Source organism: Pimephales promelas, chromosome 18 (genome assembly GCF_988280905.1).
Source record: "Pimephales promelas chromosome 18, fPimPro1.hap1.1, whole genome shotgun sequence".
NCBI classification, from domain to species: Eukaryota; Metazoa; Chordata; class Actinopteri; order Cypriniformes; family Leuciscidae; genus Pimephales; species Pimephales promelas.
Genome location: NC_142786.1, coordinates 29,953,941 through 29,972,112, shown reverse-complemented (window position 1 = coordinate 29,972,112; position 18,172 = coordinate 29,953,941). Strand labels below are relative to the sequence as shown.

The 18,172-nt window shown below is 36.8% G+C and overlaps 2 protein-coding genes across 2 annotated transcripts; both read right to left on the bottom strand.

The window, feature by feature from the left end:
• Positions 1-511: 511 nt before the first annotated feature.
• sh3bp5lb (SH3-binding domain protein 5-like, b) lies at positions 512-8,458 on the bottom strand. The gene is made up of 6 exons (XM_039680466.2): positions 8,004-8,458; positions 7,706-7,768; positions 6,401-6,529; positions 4,072-4,233; positions 1,731-1,904; positions 512-1,252 (listed from the first exon to the last, which is right to left on the bottom strand). Exons 1-6 carry the CDS (start codon positions 8,247-8,249, stop codon positions 644-646), a joined length of 1,383 nt encoding a protein of 460 aa, XP_039536400.2. The 5' UTR covers positions 8,250-8,458; the 3' UTR covers positions 512-643.
• Positions 8,459-9,849: 1,391 nt separating this feature from the next.
• Positions 9,850-18,131, bottom strand: gtf2h4 (general transcription factor IIH, polypeptide 4). The gene is made up of 14 exons (XM_039681249.2): positions 17,992-18,131; positions 17,491-17,606; positions 16,699-16,803; positions 15,713-15,844; positions 15,451-15,636; positions 15,246-15,354; positions 14,587-14,655; positions 14,340-14,423; positions 13,116-13,284; positions 12,891-13,021; positions 12,733-12,780; positions 11,019-11,097; positions 10,365-10,426; positions 9,850-10,264 (listed from the first exon to the last, which is right to left on the bottom strand). Exons 1-14 carry the CDS (start codon positions 17,992-17,994, stop codon positions 10,154-10,156), a joined length of 1,404 nt encoding a protein of 467 aa, XP_039537183.2. The 5' UTR covers positions 17,995-18,131; the 3' UTR covers positions 9,850-10,153.
• Between the last annotated feature and the right edge of the window lie 41 nt (positions 18,132-18,172).

Genomic DNA, 18,172 nt, shown 5'->3' with positions numbered 1-18,172 from the left:
ATATCGAAACTAGGAATCGAAATTTTAACTTTTGAACGATTCCGGGAAAAACGAAAAGTTAGTCCCGGTTCCAATCGATACTCGATTCTCGATACCCAACCCTAATTATAAGGTGCATCACGAGGCATAATTAATGCATTAAAAAATACGCTTATAATGCATTATACATAAAGACCTTAAGTAAAGTGTTACCAAACTATCTTCATTTGTGAAACGAAGATGAACGAAAGAGAACTAACCCTTTAAAGATGAAGTGTGCAATTTTTATCCACATTCTCCGATCTCAACCGAACGGGCAACTACAATGAAACCACTTGTATAATGATTTCCTTGAAAAGTGCAAAGTCTTTTTGAGCATCCCAGCCAGCCCGACACAGAAACATCGGCTCAGCCAATGGCATAAGTCAAGGGGTGGGACCATCTGTTTATGCAACCAAGAGTGTTTCGGGGAAACCTGTTTAAAAAGAGTCTGTTTTTTCAACTAGTAGCACTGAAATTACACACTTCACCTTTAAGCAAATACGGAGTGTTTTCGGTCTGATTCATTTGTAGTCAGTTGAGGGTCTCGTTTGGAAGCCTGCAGGCAAGCTTTAGCCCACCAGGATTGAGGTGGAGTAACAGACAACTCTAATTTCCTGCTTTCTCACAAACTAACACTTCTGTGGTGCTGCTTCACAAAGCTCTCCCGCTGTCTGTCTGTCCCTGAGGCAACTTTATCTGCATCCTGTCCCGAAAGGTTCGCCACCTCTCTCGCCACTATCCTGTCTTCAGGCCTAAATCCTCTCTCGCTCTCCGTTTCTTTCTCCTCACCTATTATACTCCCGACATCACTCAGGTCGCCCAAGTGCTCCACAGAATCGAACTTCTCCAGATCGGAGGCGATGGTTTGGAGACTTATGACTGACATGGAGTCTGACCCCGCCTTCTCCACTCTCTCTCTATGACCCCACCCCGCCTCCCTGTGTTTCTCCACCCACTGCCGGGTTTTCTCTTGATCAGCCCAGTCATTATCCATTAAAGGATTGGCCACCACCCCTGCATATGCCCCTGACTGAATTAGACCCTCAGACTCCGCCCCGACTGGAGAGCTCCGCCCCCCACGAACCCTGTTGCGCTCTCTGGTGGCGCGAATGCGTCCCCTTTGCGCATGGATCTGCTCGCTGATTTGCTCAAGGTTGCGAAGCGCGACAGAATATCGGGTCTTCACCTTCGCCACCCGTTCCTCCAGCTGAACGACTTTGGACTTGTGCTCCTGTTAATGAGTGGGGATAAGCATAGCACATTGGATAAAAAAAACAAAAACATTTTGACATTTATTTACACCAAATACATCGATGGCATTATAATGGCTAAATAAACAGATCATCCATCAGATATTTAAAAATATATATATATATTTAGGGATGCACTGTTATTCTTTAAATTCAGGTTGATATGATAAGCCAGGGGTGTCCAATCCTGTTCCTCAGCTCCAAATCAAGGTCTTAGTAGGCTTACTAAAAACTTCGAGATGTGTTTCAGGACTAAGTTTGGACACTCCTGTGATTTGGCTGATATTATTAAAGCTACTTATAAAAAAATATTAAAACTAAAATGATTAGTTTGTATGCTGTAAGAGAAGTTTCCATTCCTAGTTTGCATTTCATAGAGGATTTAATTTTGTTCCTTAAATCAATATGGCCACCAGACCTTGAATACCTTTAAAGCGAAGGCCAGTCTCTGATGCATACCTCTAAGATGTGGTTGAACTGAGCCTTGAGCTCAAAATAAGGCTTGGACTTGATAATGACCCTCTTAAGAGCCTTCTGCAAAGTCTGCACACGTGCTTCTGCTTCCTGACAAAGCTGAGTGACACGCTGGTGCTCCCTCTCGCTCCTCAAACGCTCCTCCTCTGCCTCGTTCACCTGAAAACAGCAACATGTCAAATGAAAGACATTAAATCAAATATATTCTCATATCTTTCTGTATCATTCATACAAATATTTGACAAAGATTCAATATCAGATCACCACTGTCAATAATCAGTAAGAAAATGTAACAATATCAATTTGTCGTCAGTGTGAATGTCAAATGCTTTTCTCAAAATTTTTACTTGACAATGATTTTTTAGAAACTTTCACTGTTAAATTTATTTGTATCTTTGCTCTATCATTTTTTTATTATTTATTCTATTGTAGGCCATTTGTTTCTTTATTATATATTTTATTACTGTTTACTTAAATGGTAAATTGAAAACTGCCAAAGTTTACTTAAAACAAACATGAATTGCCTGAACGACCCAATGTATTCCATTAATGTGACATATTTCAAAGTAAGACATTGAATAGATTGTTAAAAGTGGTCATTACAATACAAACCAGAATGGGGCTGGGCCAGTTTGCAGAAATAATCCTTGAATTACTATTTGGCCAAAGTTACAACTTGGGAAAAGTCATTTCAGAGTATGAGCTAGAAGTTAAAGATTACAAAGAGAATTTGTTTCTTTGTCCTATTTTATTACTGACTGTTTAGTTTAAAGATTCGTTTGAAAAAATAATGCACTGTTTGCATCATTGCATATTATTCTATTCCTTGCCATTTATTTCTGTAATTGATTTTATTACTGACAGTTTACTTTAATGATTAATTCAAAACCTAAATCAAGTTTACTTAAAGGGATAGTTCACTTTGAAATTAATTTCTGGTATGTTTTAGCTTACCTCAAGGGTATCCAAGATGTAGGTGTCTTTGTTTCCACAGTATTTTCAATTTTGATATTTTTAGGTCAAACCGTTCTTGTCTGTCAGTCATTTAATGCCGGTCTATGGTCACCACCTCAAAGAGCATGCACTGAGAAGTCCAGATTAAACATGATTTAATGACTCGTAAATGTAAGTACACACTAATGGCATAAGACACGAAACGAGCGGCGTGTGTGAGAAAACGAACAGTATTTATATCGTTTTTACCTCTTGTAACCACAGCCACAAAGCGCCCGCGCCCTCAGATCAGTTGGATGTGACTGTGGTTACAAGAGGTAAAAACTATATAAATACTGTTTTGTTTGTCACACAAACCGCTCATTTTGTGTCTTAGGCCATCAATGTGTACTTACATTTACGAGTCATTAAATCATGTTTAATTTTGACTTCTCTGTGCATGCTCTTTGAGGTGGTGACCATAGACCTGCATTATATGATTGACAGTCAAGCACGGTTTGACCTAAAATTATCAAAATTCAAAATACTGTGGAAACAAAGACACCTACATCTTGAATGCCCTTGAGGTAAGCTAAAACATAGCAAAAAATAATTTCAAAGTGAACTATCCCTTTAATTTGGAACTTTTTTTATTTCTATTGTTTACAATTTATCTATTTTCTTTATTATTGAATATTAACTTGAATGTTTAATTTGAACAATTTAAGCATTTTGTTGTATTTGTAATACATTTCTGTACTTTATTTTACTACTGACTGTTCACTTAAATGATTCAAATAAACTTTACAATGTGTTTACGTCATTTGTAACTTTGTCCTATTGTTTGTATTTGTTCTAATGCATATAGTTTGTTTGTGTTCTTTATTGTATTAATTGAAAAACATGAGGCAATGTGTTATAATAAAGGTCTGTGTTCATTAGTATATAAGCATTTTCAAGAACCTTGAAATTTCCCTGGCATTGGTATCGACTTCTGAAATTTTGGTGACAACCCAACTAAAAACTAAAACTGTGGGGTGATTGAACATCGGAAAAATGCTGCTCTATTTTACTGGCAGGGCTAGAATAAAATAAAGATGTGTAACCTTGATCTTTAAGTGTAGGTGTGCATTCATCAGCGTTATTGATTGTCCCCACTGCGACAATCAAAGAAAGCCATGCTGCTATTACAATCCACACTAACCAGCTGTGCACATTTTAATATGAAACATTGAGATTTGACAGAGCAAAATCTATAATTGTGTCTATGGGGGATTGATTTTAGCAATTAAGACCTGTTATAAACATAAGAGCACTTGTGTTTTTGGGTAAATTTATGCCACTGCCAATTGCTGTAATTATCAAAGAGCAATGCTGAGTCACTGTGTCTTACCTTGGCTGTGGCGTGGTTTAGCATCTCCTGCCAGGTAGGGTCTAAAGTGTTTCTGTCAGCCAATAAACCTTGCTCAGCCACATAAACCATCTCTCTGGCAGCCGTGTGCATTGAGACAGCCCTCTCATACCTTAGCGCCGCCTTCTGAGTCTCCTGTTGAGCCTGTGGGTGAGGTCATCCATCATATTTCATGTGCAGCAATCAATCACTCAGCTCTGTAAACATGCAGCCAACCAGAGGATCGGATGCTGACCTTACAGAGAGCCATAAAGTGAATGGGGACTGCAAATCTATTCAAACTTTATATCAGGTTATATTTAGGTAATAAAACACTAGCTAAAGGATGTGGCATTAGTATGGAATTCTACGGCAATATTATTTGTTATATAATAAAATAAAACACCAGAGAGAAATCAACTGTATAACACTTCACAAACCACAAACCATAACCATTCATTTTAAATAAAGTGGGAGAAATGGCCAATTGGATTTGAGGTGGGAAAAGCTGACATACAATCATCTCGCACACAAGGCTGGATCTGAAAACCGTCTAGCTCAAAAAGCCTGGCTTGCGGTCAGTGAAAATTGCTGAACACAAATTAGAACATCCAAGCCAATCGATAATAGTCAGGAACTGAGAATGGCAGACCATATTTCATTGGGTTAACTTGATGGAAATATGGCATCCTTGCCAAGGATGATATCTGACTTAGGCTACGTTCACACATCGACAACCACATTTAATAGCAGACTCTTGAAGAACTGTCGAACTGTTACTGGAGGGAATTGAATATTGTCTGTATGAATGAATAAATGAAGTCAAACCCTTTTGTATTGTTAAGATAGTCATGAATATCATCATCATCGGAAATGTGCGTGTAAATTTAACACTACCTGAAAATTGAACTGAAGTAGCCATTATTTTACATAATATGCACAATATAAATATTACTAAAATATTTTGAGTAAAAGAAAATAAAAAATAAAAAACTCCTTTTCACCAACTATGATGACGTTTTTAACATTATAAATCAAATACTTTTAAAAAAAATTTTTAATAAAAAACAAAAATGCACTGACGATAGCCAATCATAACAGTGGTCGTTCACGGTAGAACATGCGTCACTCTATTAAAGCCGACCTTCAATGTAGGCCTATATTAGCCTATTAGCATTAGCATGACCCCAGCCTGGACCACCCTAGACGGGCCGAGGCTGCACTCAGAAAGAGGGGTCTCACAATATCCTATGGGAAACACTAGGGATGGACCGATATGAACATTTTGGCCGATACCGATAACCGATAATTCTTTATATTTGAAAGCCGATAACCGATATATCGGCCGATAAATCTAAATCCAATTTTTATGTAATTTTTGAAAGCCTGATTGCAAAAACAAAAGTCTCACAATTAAAATCCGTCCCCTAACACAATTATAATGTTCTCATTATAATTTCATGTAGCCGATATGACAGCATATTTTGCACTTAACTATATTTTCCTTTTTGATTCCAATCATATTTCAAGCTATTAAGATCAATCACGTTGAACAGTGCGCATCTTAAGTGTCTCAGGTGTCAAGTGTTGAAGGAAATAATTCATTATTTATCAGCTTCAATATATCAGCCAAATTTTATTATCAGGCCGAAAAATTAGCAAATATTGGCCGATACCGATATGGTGGCCGATATATCGTGCACCCCTAGGAAACACTGTATGATAGTGTTCTCAAAATAAAAATCGAATTATTGCATTATTAAAATACCTCCTTGTAAAAAATATTTTCTTCACCCAGTTCAAGGCGGAGTAACTAGCATCTATGCACATGATCAAAAACACTGTCGAATACTGTGTCGGTTCCTTTATCAATATGGAAAAAAAAAACACTACATTTATATTTGGCTTGTCTACTCATCCACGATTCACACTCCAACTTATTTACAGTTTTTCATGAGACGGGCTTACGGCCAAGTCAAAGTTTCAATTCAGTGCTGCCGGTTCAACTGTTTCCAATTACTCTCTAGCCACAGCTAAACGATTTTCATCAACTCAATTACATATTCAAAATTGGCTGCAAAAACGCTAATGAAAAGTGATGTGCAAATCACATCTCGTGTTATCAGGGTTAATCACATTAACCCACCAACTCTTTTGCCATAATGACCACTGCAATGACAAATGTCTTCTGGTTCAGCGGGAGGATTTCTTGCAATAATTAGAGAATGGAAATGAATCAGCAAACTACAAAAACATCTTGAACTCATCTGATAGGATATGTAGCTCAAACACACAATATTATGTTCTCTTGCTCTCTTACACACACACCTACCTCTTTAGCAAGTCTCCGGGCTTCGTAGTAAGGTCTAGCTTTTTCAATGCAGGCTCCCAGCTGAGAGCCCTGAGCGTTAAGTTTGCGTGCCGAGTCTGTAAGGATCCTCCTGTAGCTGGATCTCGCTTCCTAAAGGAGCGTTAGACAGAGATAATGAGAAAGAGTGGGAAAAACAATGCATAATTTGGCACGATGAGTAAAACATGTATTACAAACATATAACTGCAGTTTAGTGTTATCTACTGGTGGGGATGATTTGCAACCCAAACAGCGCTCACACAGACAATATTAAACGCAAATAATAAATGCAACAAAATCTTAGTTAGGAATAGCATACCAAAATGCATTTTAAAGGAGATAAGAAAACCCTTTCCATATCTTAACCCTTTCCAGTTCTCATTCGGAATTAAATGTTTAGAGCATAATGTCTTCTTAACAAATGTCAGTAGACCGGGAAGATTTTCATTCATAAATCCGCAAGATCACTGTGAAAATACAGACCGGAAAAAAAAAAAGTTTTAATTTTAAAAACTTTCAATTTAGGCTTCACAAAATAGAGGTATAGAACAAGTATTAAGTGATCAGGACATGATTGCGAGATATTATACCTCTTGAGATTGAAGAGTTCTCTCAGGCTCTCTCATTTTAGGGCATCAAATGTGTATTTTGAATAAAGATATTAGTTGTGTCCCAAATGACATACAACTACGCATGGCTTCTACAATCTAGTGTATAAATGTGAAAAGGTTATTTTGATATTAGAGTCTCATGGCCCTTTCCCCTCCTCCGTATAAGTAAGTCTGCAACAGTTGAGTGCATGAAGTGTCCAACATTGCACACTTCCGTTTTTCGGTTAATTAAAGGGTCAGTTCCCCCACAGTGAAAATTCTTTAATAATTTAAGAACACAAAAGAAGATATTTTGAAGATTGTCTGTAACCAAACACTTGATAGGCCCTATTGACTTCCAATTTTTGTGTGCATTATCTAGGTATTTGTGCAGGTCTTTTTTGGATTTTTTTTTTTTTGTGTGTGTGAAAACCAAACACTACTCACGCTATTTAAACTTTAAAATGGCATAGAATAATTAAAATACACCTATTGTCAAAACACCTATTGTCAAACCTCAGTTACAATTTATTTTAATGTGTCCCTGTTGCAGTGTAATTATAAACTTAAGTACTGAGCAATATTAACTACTAACTACAGGGTTATGGTATGATTGGGTTTTGGTTTAGGGTTATTTGCATGTAATTATGCCTAATATATTTTGAGACACAGTAGTTGTGTCACACACATTACTCACATCCAGCTGTAGTTCCAGTCTGTTGATCTCATCACTGGCCTGATTCAAGTGTTCCAGCTCCTCCTGACAAATGGAAAAGGGAGGTGAGATAGCTGACATTCAATTATCAATAATGCATTAAAATACAGAGAAAAGAATTTGAATGAATACAAACTAGCAAGCATAATCACAGACAAACAAGTCATTTTAAATTATTTTGACATTATAAACCATTAATTGAAGCAAATTGTGAATATTGTAATATAGTTCAAAGCACCTGTCATAATATCAAGTTTATTATGGCTCCAAATCTTAATACCTGAATCCTGGGGTCCAGCTCTTCCTCATACTGCCCCTCATCTTCATCAAACTCATTCTTATCTTTCTCCACCACTTCAGTGTTCTCGGTTTTGCTCGTAACTTCCTCGTTTCCTCCGTCCCCGCTTCTGTTTTTCAGGGTGTCGTCCCTCTTTTCAGCCTCTACCCCGGCGGTCTCCTCTCTCCACTCCACTGACTCAGGCTCCCCGGATCCGGGGGGGTTCTCACGCTGCTGCCCCGGTTCCATCCGTGGCCTTGAGAATGACCCGTTTTGCTCTTATAAACCGGAATAAATAAGCGCTTAAATGTTTGCCATGCCTATAAATACATATTTACCCGAGGAGTTGACGATAACGCGCTACATATTCGTTGAATGAGCGTCATTTAACGGCGCAGGCGTGTTTGCAGCGGTAGCGTCATGCAGTGGAGCTGACAGCGTAGAATGACCCGGGCTGGCTGAACAGCTAGCTTTACGGCTAACGTTAACTGCAGAAATCACAGCCTCAGCTTAAACAGCAGTTGCTCAGGACTCATAAATAGAGCCAGAATTCCAGCCAGACAACTAAACGGAACTAACGCTACCTTTCTTTCCATCCCCGTTTCTTGCTCTCTCTCCCTCTCTAGCTGCCTTTTTGTTTTTGTCCAGGATGATCATTATAAACATGTTCCATGGAAACCAAAGTTTCCGCCTAATAATATACACTCACCTGAAGGTTTATTAGGAACACCTTAGTGTTTCTTCAGAACTGCCTTAATTCTATGTGGCATTGATTCAACAAGGTGCTGAAAGCATTCTTTAGAAATGTTGGCCCATATTGATAAAATAGCAGCTTGCAGTTGATGGAGATTTGTGGGGTGCACATCCGGGGCACGAAGCTCCCATTTCACCACACATCCCAAAGATGCTCTATTGGGTTGAGATCTGGTGACTGTGGGGGCCATTTTAGTACAGACAACTCATTGTCATGTCAAGAAACCAATTTGAAATGATTTGAGCTTTGTGACATGGTGCATTATCCTGCTGGAAGTAGCCATCAGAGGATGGGTACATGGTGGCCATAATGGACATGGTCAGAAACAATGCTCAGGTAGGCCGTGGCATTTAAACAACGCCTAACTGGCACTAAGGGGCCTAAAGTGAGAGATAAGAAAACATCCCCCACTCCATTACACCACCACCAGCAGCCTACACAGTGGTAACAAGGCATGATGGATCCATGATCTCATTCTGTTAAACGCCAAATTCTGACTCTACCATCTGAACGTCTCAACAGAAATCGAGACTCATCAGACCAGGCAACATTTTTCCAGTCTTCAACCGTCCAATTTTGGTGAGCGCTTGCAAATTGTGGCCTCTTTTTCCTATTTGTAGTGGCGATAAGTGGTACCCGGTGGGGTCTTCTGCTGTTGTTGCCCATCCGCCTTAAGTTTGTGCGTGTTGTCGATTTACAAATGCTTTGCTGCTTACCTCAAGTTACTGTAAATTAAGTGAAATTTTCTGTTATTTCTTGGATTTATTTATTTGATGACAGCAGTGATTAAATTACCATTTTATGTACTACAAAAATAAGTATAACTTGAAATATCAATATAAAATATACTATTTAAAAAAAAAAACAGTTTTAGATGGAATGCAACGTTACTTTTTTCTTTTGATGTTTTCAAGTTATAATTATATATATTTTTTATATTACTTATCTTCCAAAAATGTTACCTGGTGAACATATTTTTGTGAGATTCACCATTAAGACTATAATTTATTCCCCTCCATCATCCAATTAATTTTACTGAAATGTAAATTTCATGGACTAAATTTCCATGTTATCAAACAAACGACATTATTAGCATTCTGTGTAAACAGCATTTATTTTAGTCCGTAGTTTCCCTCAGACACAAACATGTAGCAAAGAAAGACACTACAAAAGCACAAGTCAATAAGGGAATAATAATGCGCATACTGTCTCACAAACAGCAAAAAGCCTTGAACTATGTATAGAAACAGTTTTTTTTAAACAGATAACCTTAAAAATAAAAAAATAGTCCTCATTAAAGATGGATCCTCTTTTCCATCCATTAGTTTTAATTCTCAGTCTCATTCTCAAGTGAATGAAGTATCTTGTGGTCTTAAAGATCTGTTCTTCCTTACTTCCTTTATGTATGGCTCTTTTGTCTCTTCCAGAATCTCTTAACCTCGCTGTGTCCATGTGGCGTCACCATCATGACCCTGTGAGCGGGGTTCTGCCAAACCAGCACACCTAAACCCTGCAGGACAGAGGCTTTACTGTCAGTACTCTGTTCGTTACTGCAGGAGAGACAGCTAATGCTTATCAAGTACACCAAGTAAAAAACTGCTATTTTTTACCTGAGCCCTGTCCCGCAACACCTCAAAATCAGCCTGGGATAAAAACTGGTTGTATAACACTCCTGAAAGAAAAACACTGTGTAGTTGAAGGACACAAAATGCATAACTGAGACGTCTGTATATTTTCAGATGGTGATTTTGACCCCCTGCCTACACCAAACCTTATTCCAATGCTAATTTTTTATTTGCATTACATCTCACAAACACACTTCTTATAGAGTCTGATATTTACATTTGAAAGAATGAACCCTGCAGGTCACCCATGGAGTGGAAACAAATTCTCAATGCTGTAGTAATATCAAGATAATGTATATATATATATATATATATATATATATATATATATATATATAAATAATGCAAGACCGCATTGAGCTGTTCTAAGATTCAGAACGAGCAATGCACTCCTCATGTAAAAATATATATATATATATCCATTCCCAGAGGTTCCATTAAATGAAACTGAAACACTCTATTGTTTAAATCATTTACATTTGTAATTAATTATCATTACAATTACTAACATAATACAATAATTGTATAATATCAAATGGTTTTATTCAAAGAAAAAACATAGTAAAACATAGATAGATTATTAATGAGAAATGTAAATTCAAAGAACAGGTCAAAAAACATTCACAAAGACACACTCACCCTCAGTAAACTGTAAGCGATCTTTCTCAAGCTCCCACAGTCTGATCTGATCTGTGATGGTTGGGGGAAGAATGGGGGTCTGAAGACAGAATGACACACGGAAACATGTTCATGCATTGATCATGCAAAAGTTGCATAACAGTATAAAGTGATAAGAATTGATATGAATCATGATAAGAATTGCAATATTGCACAAATGAGACACACTAAGGGACATTTAAAACTACAAGGGGGAACTATCTATCTAATGGGATTAATAAACATGTTTTATTCATGGGATTAAATTATTAAAAGGGTTTTAAACACACAATCCATAAGCATTTACTTTGAAATAATTAAAAACAATTATAATAATTCTCCATTATCATCAATTAAAGAAACAGTACCTCAAAATGAAAATGCCATCATTAATTACTTACTCTCATGTCGTTCCAAACCCAAAAGACTTTGGTTAATCTTTGAAACACAAATCAAGATATCTTTAAAAGGTTTCTGTCCCCCCATTGAAAGGTAACCAAAATACAAACTTTTATTTTGGATGTGATTAATCGCAATTAATCTTTGCACAGCCCTAGTGTGTGTGTGTGTGTATATATATATATAGCATCAAATATGGTAATGCACAATGTAATAAAACCAGTGAGGTTTGTTCTAGCATGTGATGCACATACAAGCTTCAATATTTATATTATATATGTCAATCAATGTTTGGAATTGGATTGTAAATTAATACACTGTAAATTAAATCTGTTATTTAGCAATCATTAAGCAATCATATCTCTTTACTAGGGGTGTAACAAAATATCGTGCCACAATATATCGCAATACAAAAATTCAACAATACGAATCGTGGATAGTGGCAATATATCGTGAATAATGACAATATGTATCGTGGATAGTTCCCCCGAAATAAAAATGACTGTGAGAAAAAGTTTTCAGAGTGTTTGTGTCAGTACTACATTAAAATACTATATATAATGTTGATTATAATGTATAATAATGCAATGGGGGAATATTTGTGGGTCCTGAATCTGATAATGCCAAATATCTTATGTTACCAGTAAAAAGTGGCCGACATTTATTTTAAATATATCTAGTCAAGATCAAGCATATTCTTCTAAAATAATTCTGTATTTTCAGCTTCAGAGTCATGAATATTGTTATTCTAGTGTCTCTATTGTCCTTGGGTTACCAGCACCAAGTCCAAACCTATTCATTTGAACCCACAATGTAATACCAAAGTAAGCATTTTAATCAACAGAGCATTTTTTGTTAACCTTTCTTGGTGTATCGCAATAATATCGTATCGCGAGTTCAGTATCGTGATATGTATCGAAATGTGAAATGAGGGCATAGTTACACCCCTACTCTTTACAAGGCTTGGATTAAACCACTCAATTCATATGGATTAGTTTTCACTACACCTTTTGTTACCTGGACTTTTAGAGGATGAACAGAAACCTCTCAGGTTTCATAAAAAATATCTTCATGCGCGTTTCAAAGGTTTGGAATGACATGAGGGTGAGTAAATGATACCAGAATATATATTTTTTGGGTAAACTATCCCTCTAATAATTAATTACAAATAATTTTAATATGTATGTTTATTGTATGTATTGCAATAAACTACACCAAGTTTGTAAAGTTAAAGCTACATTTTATTTAAACTCTTCTTATTAGCACAATGATAACATTTAAACCTGTTAGCAATTACCTGTTTAAGCATTACTGGGTGTGCTCGGGTCCTTAAGAAGTGAATGATCTGAAAAATCATGAAATAAATGTCAAAACAGCTTCACGCTTTCAGTAAAAGGAAAAGCCAGTCTGCAGGGCAATAGTTTCAGAGTTACAGCGGCTGCATGCAACACTCACCTGCTGTGCTGTTATGCCGTTACTGATGGCCTGCTGCACTGATTCTCTGGTTACCTGAGCAACAACCAGGTTAGGAAACCGATACAGCATCTCACTAAATAGAGCTACCAATGCAATCTGGAGTTCAGAGTCTGTCAGACAGAGATAGAAGAAGCATTTTGACTGATCTTGTGAAGCACAATGCCTTTCAGAAATGTCAGTGAGTGTAATAGGAGTCTGACATACTTGTGTAGGCATATACTCGATAATTTGTTTCTACAATGATGAAGCCTGTGTCCCCTGTTCCTGGTATGGCTCCTTGTGCAGAACAGGCAGACCCAGAGGCAGGGCTTGATGTGACTCCTGCAGAGAGAGTTATGGCCAACCTCGTAGGGTAGTACCTCCTTGACTTCCTCTGTGAATAGATGCAGGGAATGATGCAAACTGGTGCAATTGCTTGTAAACTAAACTTTACAATACAAATCATTCAAAGAATTTAGATTGAATGTTAAATTCCCAGGGCATTGATCAAGTCCCTAATAATTAATATATACATACATATGTGTGTGTACATATACAGAATTAACACAGAACAGTTAAAAAGTTTAGGGTCAGTATAATTCTTTAAAGGAAATTAATACTTTTATTCAGCAAGGATGCATTAAATTGATCAAAAGTGTCAGAAAAGCCATTTATAATGTTTTACATTCACAAAGATTTCTATTTCAATTAAATGCTGTTAATTTATTGACACTCTCTGTGTCAGCCTCGTTGTAAATTAAAAACCATGGGGGGGAAGGGCCTTTTCCTAAAACACACAAAAGTTATGAAACACATTACCTACAATTATTAGGGATGCTGATTCTCTGTCTCTGTCTTCTTAAGACATCTTTTTAGTCGAGCTTTCAATTTATAACTGTATTATTTTTTATTTTTTTATCCTCATGTTTGATTGTTTTGTTCTATACTGTAGCGCTTTGAATCTGAAAAGGCACATTACAAATAAAATGTATTATTATTATTATTTTTTTTTTACTTTTTATTGATCAAAGAAATTACAAATGATATTATATATCATTGCTGTACAACTTTTTTCCAACATTGACGACAATAAGGAATGTTTCTTGAGCACCAAATCAGCATATTTTTCTGAAGGCTCATGTGACACTGAAAACTAGTAAAAGCTGCTTATTTTTATTTAAATATTTATTTTTCACAATATTACTGTTTTTAATGTATTTTTTTGAATCAAATAAAATGCAGTCATAGTGAGTCTTATTTTCAAAAAAGACCCCCAATAAATAAATAAATACATTTTAAATTATTTTTTGGCAAGGATCCTTTGAGATTAGTTCCTAGAAATCCTATTCCAAATCCTGTACATATTTCGACTAGAGTCGAAAAGTCGGGTAGTCGACTAGAGCCGGGTACATATGCATTACTCAGAGTAATTTCTCCTTGATCACAAACCTTTCTTTGAAAAACCAGACCAAACTCTCGTAGATGCTGCAAAAATGTGAGCAGAGACTCACTCATCCCCTCCACAGAATAGTCCTGCAAGAAAAACAACAATCAAAACCTATTATAGGTTTAACCAAGAGACCAATCCTACTTTAAGGGACTATGGGAAAATGGCTTCTTTAATTTAATTATATTAAGTAATGTCTTTTATCTATGACTCATATGTTATTCTTGATATAGTAAAAGCAGTACTCACCCTACCAAGAGTGGAAAAACTCAGTTGGAACAAAAAGGAGAGAATCTCTACCAGGTCCATTCCTCTCGACTATGAAGGAGAGAGATTAGACCATTAATAAAGAGGCGGAGTCATATTTTCCATCACGCCAACCACATTTACATGCAGCCTAATAACTATGTGCAATCAGAATGATAGCTCAACTGGAATGAAAAGCCATCATGTAAACACCTTGAGGTGCAAGTCTTGAATAATTCACCAAACAGAAGAGCAATTGCCATGCAAACATTCTTATCCAACTACTTTCATATTCAGTGTTGTGTGCAGGAACTCTCTAACCCAGCAATCTTTGCAAAGTTCTCTTATCCAGATTTCTAGTTATTGAAGGAATTGGCATGAGGCCGTATGTTTTCATATGATAGACACAATTCTGGGATGCAGCTTAAAATTCTCAACTTTTGTTAAGTCAAGTTAGCAAACCGAAAAGAAAGCCATGTTTTTCAATGTTAAAAAGGCAAACACACAGTTGTGCCATGCTAAGTTGTTTATCTTTCTCTGACAGGACTCGGAAGCTTCTCGCTGTTATTGCACTTTTGGCAAGCACATAAATGTCCTTTATAATTTCAACTGGGTACATGTGAATCATCATAATGTAGGGGATATTTAATGTACAGACTGACCTGTGCTGTTTTGAGGTACTGCAGGGTGAAGTACCACAGCTGAGATGGCGTGTCCAGCAGAAGGAACTGAAACCCTGCTGATGTGATACAAGGAGCATCACCAACCTCGCTGAGAGGGGAAAAATCAGATCAAGATTTTTTTTTTTGGTCTTCCCATCATATTTGACCTACTTTGGTGCATCAATGGAGGGATGTTGCGCTCTACCTCCTCATGAGCCCAGCCTGAATGAGGAGCTGGGCCAGATCCTGGCTGACGGCTGCGCTAGGAGAGCCCACCATGAAGTGAAGGATGACCTCCCAACGCTCCATGGCGTACCGGTCGAGACTCTCAACATCCCTCGCATGGCGATCGGGACCCAGGTTGCCGCCCTCATCTGCCCACGATTTACCACTGGCAAGGATAAAAGAGAATGTGAACCGTCTGCTGCAACAGTATGACGGTTCTCAATTAAAACTGTGATCCTCACCCGCCTAGCAGTGCAATTCTCAGGTTGTCTTTAAACACAGGGTTGAGCACAAAGCCTTGGAGTCCACCCTGAAGCTGCTGACTGTGCCAGAGCCGTAGCCCGGTTAACACAGACACACACTGGTCGTGGTCTCTTGGAAAAGCAAAGACAATAACATACAAGAAAGAGATTTATGACACTGCCGTTCAAAATTTGTGGTCAGTAAAAAAAATTAAGATGACTTTCAACTTTCTTTAGTGTGTAATGTTGCTAATTCAGCATGAAAAAGGTTTACATGTTTACAAAACACAAAGTCACTCCAAAGGGAGTTATTTTCTATATCAATAGTCACTGTTTCTGAACTCCCTGAAATGACTCGAGTTTTCTTCCAAAGGCGTGCATGTTACAATATCCCTAATTTTAATAATTAATAAATAGAATAAATTCTAGAATACATTTAAAAATTAATAAATAAATAATTCCCACTAAAGACATATGCAAAAAAAGGCCATAGGCCTTGTTGAGTTGCGTTAATAGCGTTGAAACTTGTGGTTATAGTGAGGGGCATGACAACTGAAACACTGACAACACTCTAGTCCAGCCGACCAATCAGAGAACACTGAGCTTTTCAGAAGGGGGTTTTCATAGAGACAGTAACTAAACAGAGCATTCCTGGCAGACTGAAACAATGTAAAATATAACATTCAAGTAAGAAAATTATATTCTAGTAGACTCCAAAAACAAATTACACACTCTGTGAAAGGGCAAAATATGGCTTAGGGTCACCAAACTTGCATTTATCTGATGAAAAATGCAGTACAATCCATAGAATTGCGAAATATTATTATATATATTTAATATATTTTAAAATGTAATTTATTCCTGTGATAGCAATGCTGATGAACACTTTTCTGCAGCCATTACTTTAGTCTGAAGTGTCACATGATCCTTCACAAATATGATATAATGATTTGTATTAGAATGATAGAACTAACTATTGTACTTACTTTTGACTGTCTTTTTTAACCCACAGCGCAACTGCAGCCTGTGGAAGTGGGTGGTCTAAAAACAGCATTCGCATCACGTAATTCTTTCCCAAAGCTGGAAGTTCCCTGTATGCAAACATGAGAGATTTAGTATTATATCACGATCATAACCACCACAGGCATTGAAGGGGATAAGTCCCCCCAATAATTAGAAATGGCCAAATTTCTCGTGACCGACAGAAATATCAAGAGGATGCACACCTACTGAACTTTTTTTAAATTTAAGTTCACTGTTTTGAACAGAAAATACACAATATGTTATGTAAATGATTCATGTAATCCATAACTGAATATGACCAGACAAGAAACATTTTGCATTTTTATTTAATTTGTAAATAGCTTAAATTGATTACTTCATAATCATAACTACAATAAACCTGGAACTTCTGCAATTCATATTTGTTATTCTCTTAAATCCATTTTAATCCTTTAATTATTTTAAGACCAATTACTCAATACCCCCAACTATGCAGCAATTTATGGCCTTGTATAATATATTGGGCTCTGAAAAGTATTTGACCAATTATGCCACATATGAATTTTGTGAATGTTATTAGATTAGATAAACAAAGTGGCACTAAAACTGTTGTGTTATAATTCAAAACGGTCACAGGCGTCTTTGTAAGAAATGTTGTGGCTTGAAAAGTTAAAATGTCACTTACATTGTCACTTCATTGATATATTATTATCTACTCAAATAACATTCATTCATGTCAATACGAATGTATATTTAAACACTAAAGCATGATGGACCTGTATACAGCCAGGCATGTTGCAGGGTGATTGTAGAGCTTGTCGAGGACCTCAGGGCTCAATTCCTTTAGGTACTCATGCAAGTTCTTGCATTGCAGCTGGACCCGAAACTTCATCTGTAAACAGGCAGACAGATGAATAAGGAGATACTAGCAAAAAGATGCATAAGATGACTAGCATTAAAACTAGCAATAATAAATAATTATGAGTGTTAAATACAGCGTCATACTGTTAATATATAAGACAGTGTGTCAAATTGTTCAGACATTTTTAGCACATAGGAAGCTGTGACTGAGGCGTTCAATGGATAAAAAAATAAACTAAATGCATTTAAAAACAGAAGTAAACATCAACGAATACCGTGAAGGCACCTTAAACAGAACCATTGAGGCTTTTGTCCTATCGTTAATGGATTTAGGAAACATTCCAAAACAAAATAAAAAAATCTACTATGTACCTTTCGCTTTAAATATATATTTAATATATAGTCAGTAGGCTTACCATGTTTTACGTGTGTCAAGGAGCACAATACAGTGCATTAAATGATATGCATCATTTCATTTCTTCACAAGCGATCCAGTGTGGATACTGCGTGAAGCCATGTTGAATGGTCACGTGCTCACCGAAACGGGCAGTCTGATTGGTTCACGTGCCATGCATGGGGGAGACTTTTCGGTAAAGT

Bases quoted from the DNA above. Each gene is read 5' to 3' on its own strand.
- sh3bp5lb (XM_039680466.2), bottom strand. From the start codon at position 8,249: ATGGAACCGGGGCAGCAGCGTGAGAACCCCCCCGGATCCGGGGAGCCT. The intron at 4,234-6,400 runs GTAGGTGTGTGT...CCTCACCCACAG, and splicing joins CCCGGAGACTTGCTAAAGAG to GCTCAACAGGAGACTCAGAA. The intron at 1,905-4,071 runs GTAAGACACAGT...TGCTGTTTTCAG, and splicing joins TAAACCACGCCACAGCCAAG to GTGAACGAGGCAGAGGAGGA.
- gtf2h4 (XM_039681249.2), bottom strand. The intron at 15,637-15,712 runs GTGAGGATCACA...TATCCTTGCCAG, and splicing joins AGAATTGCACTGCTAGGCGG to TGGTAAATCGTGGGCAGATG. The intron at 12,781-12,890 runs GTGAGTGTTGCA...ATGATTTTTCAG, and splicing joins ACGGCATAACAGCACAGCAG to ATCATTCACTTCTTAAGGAC.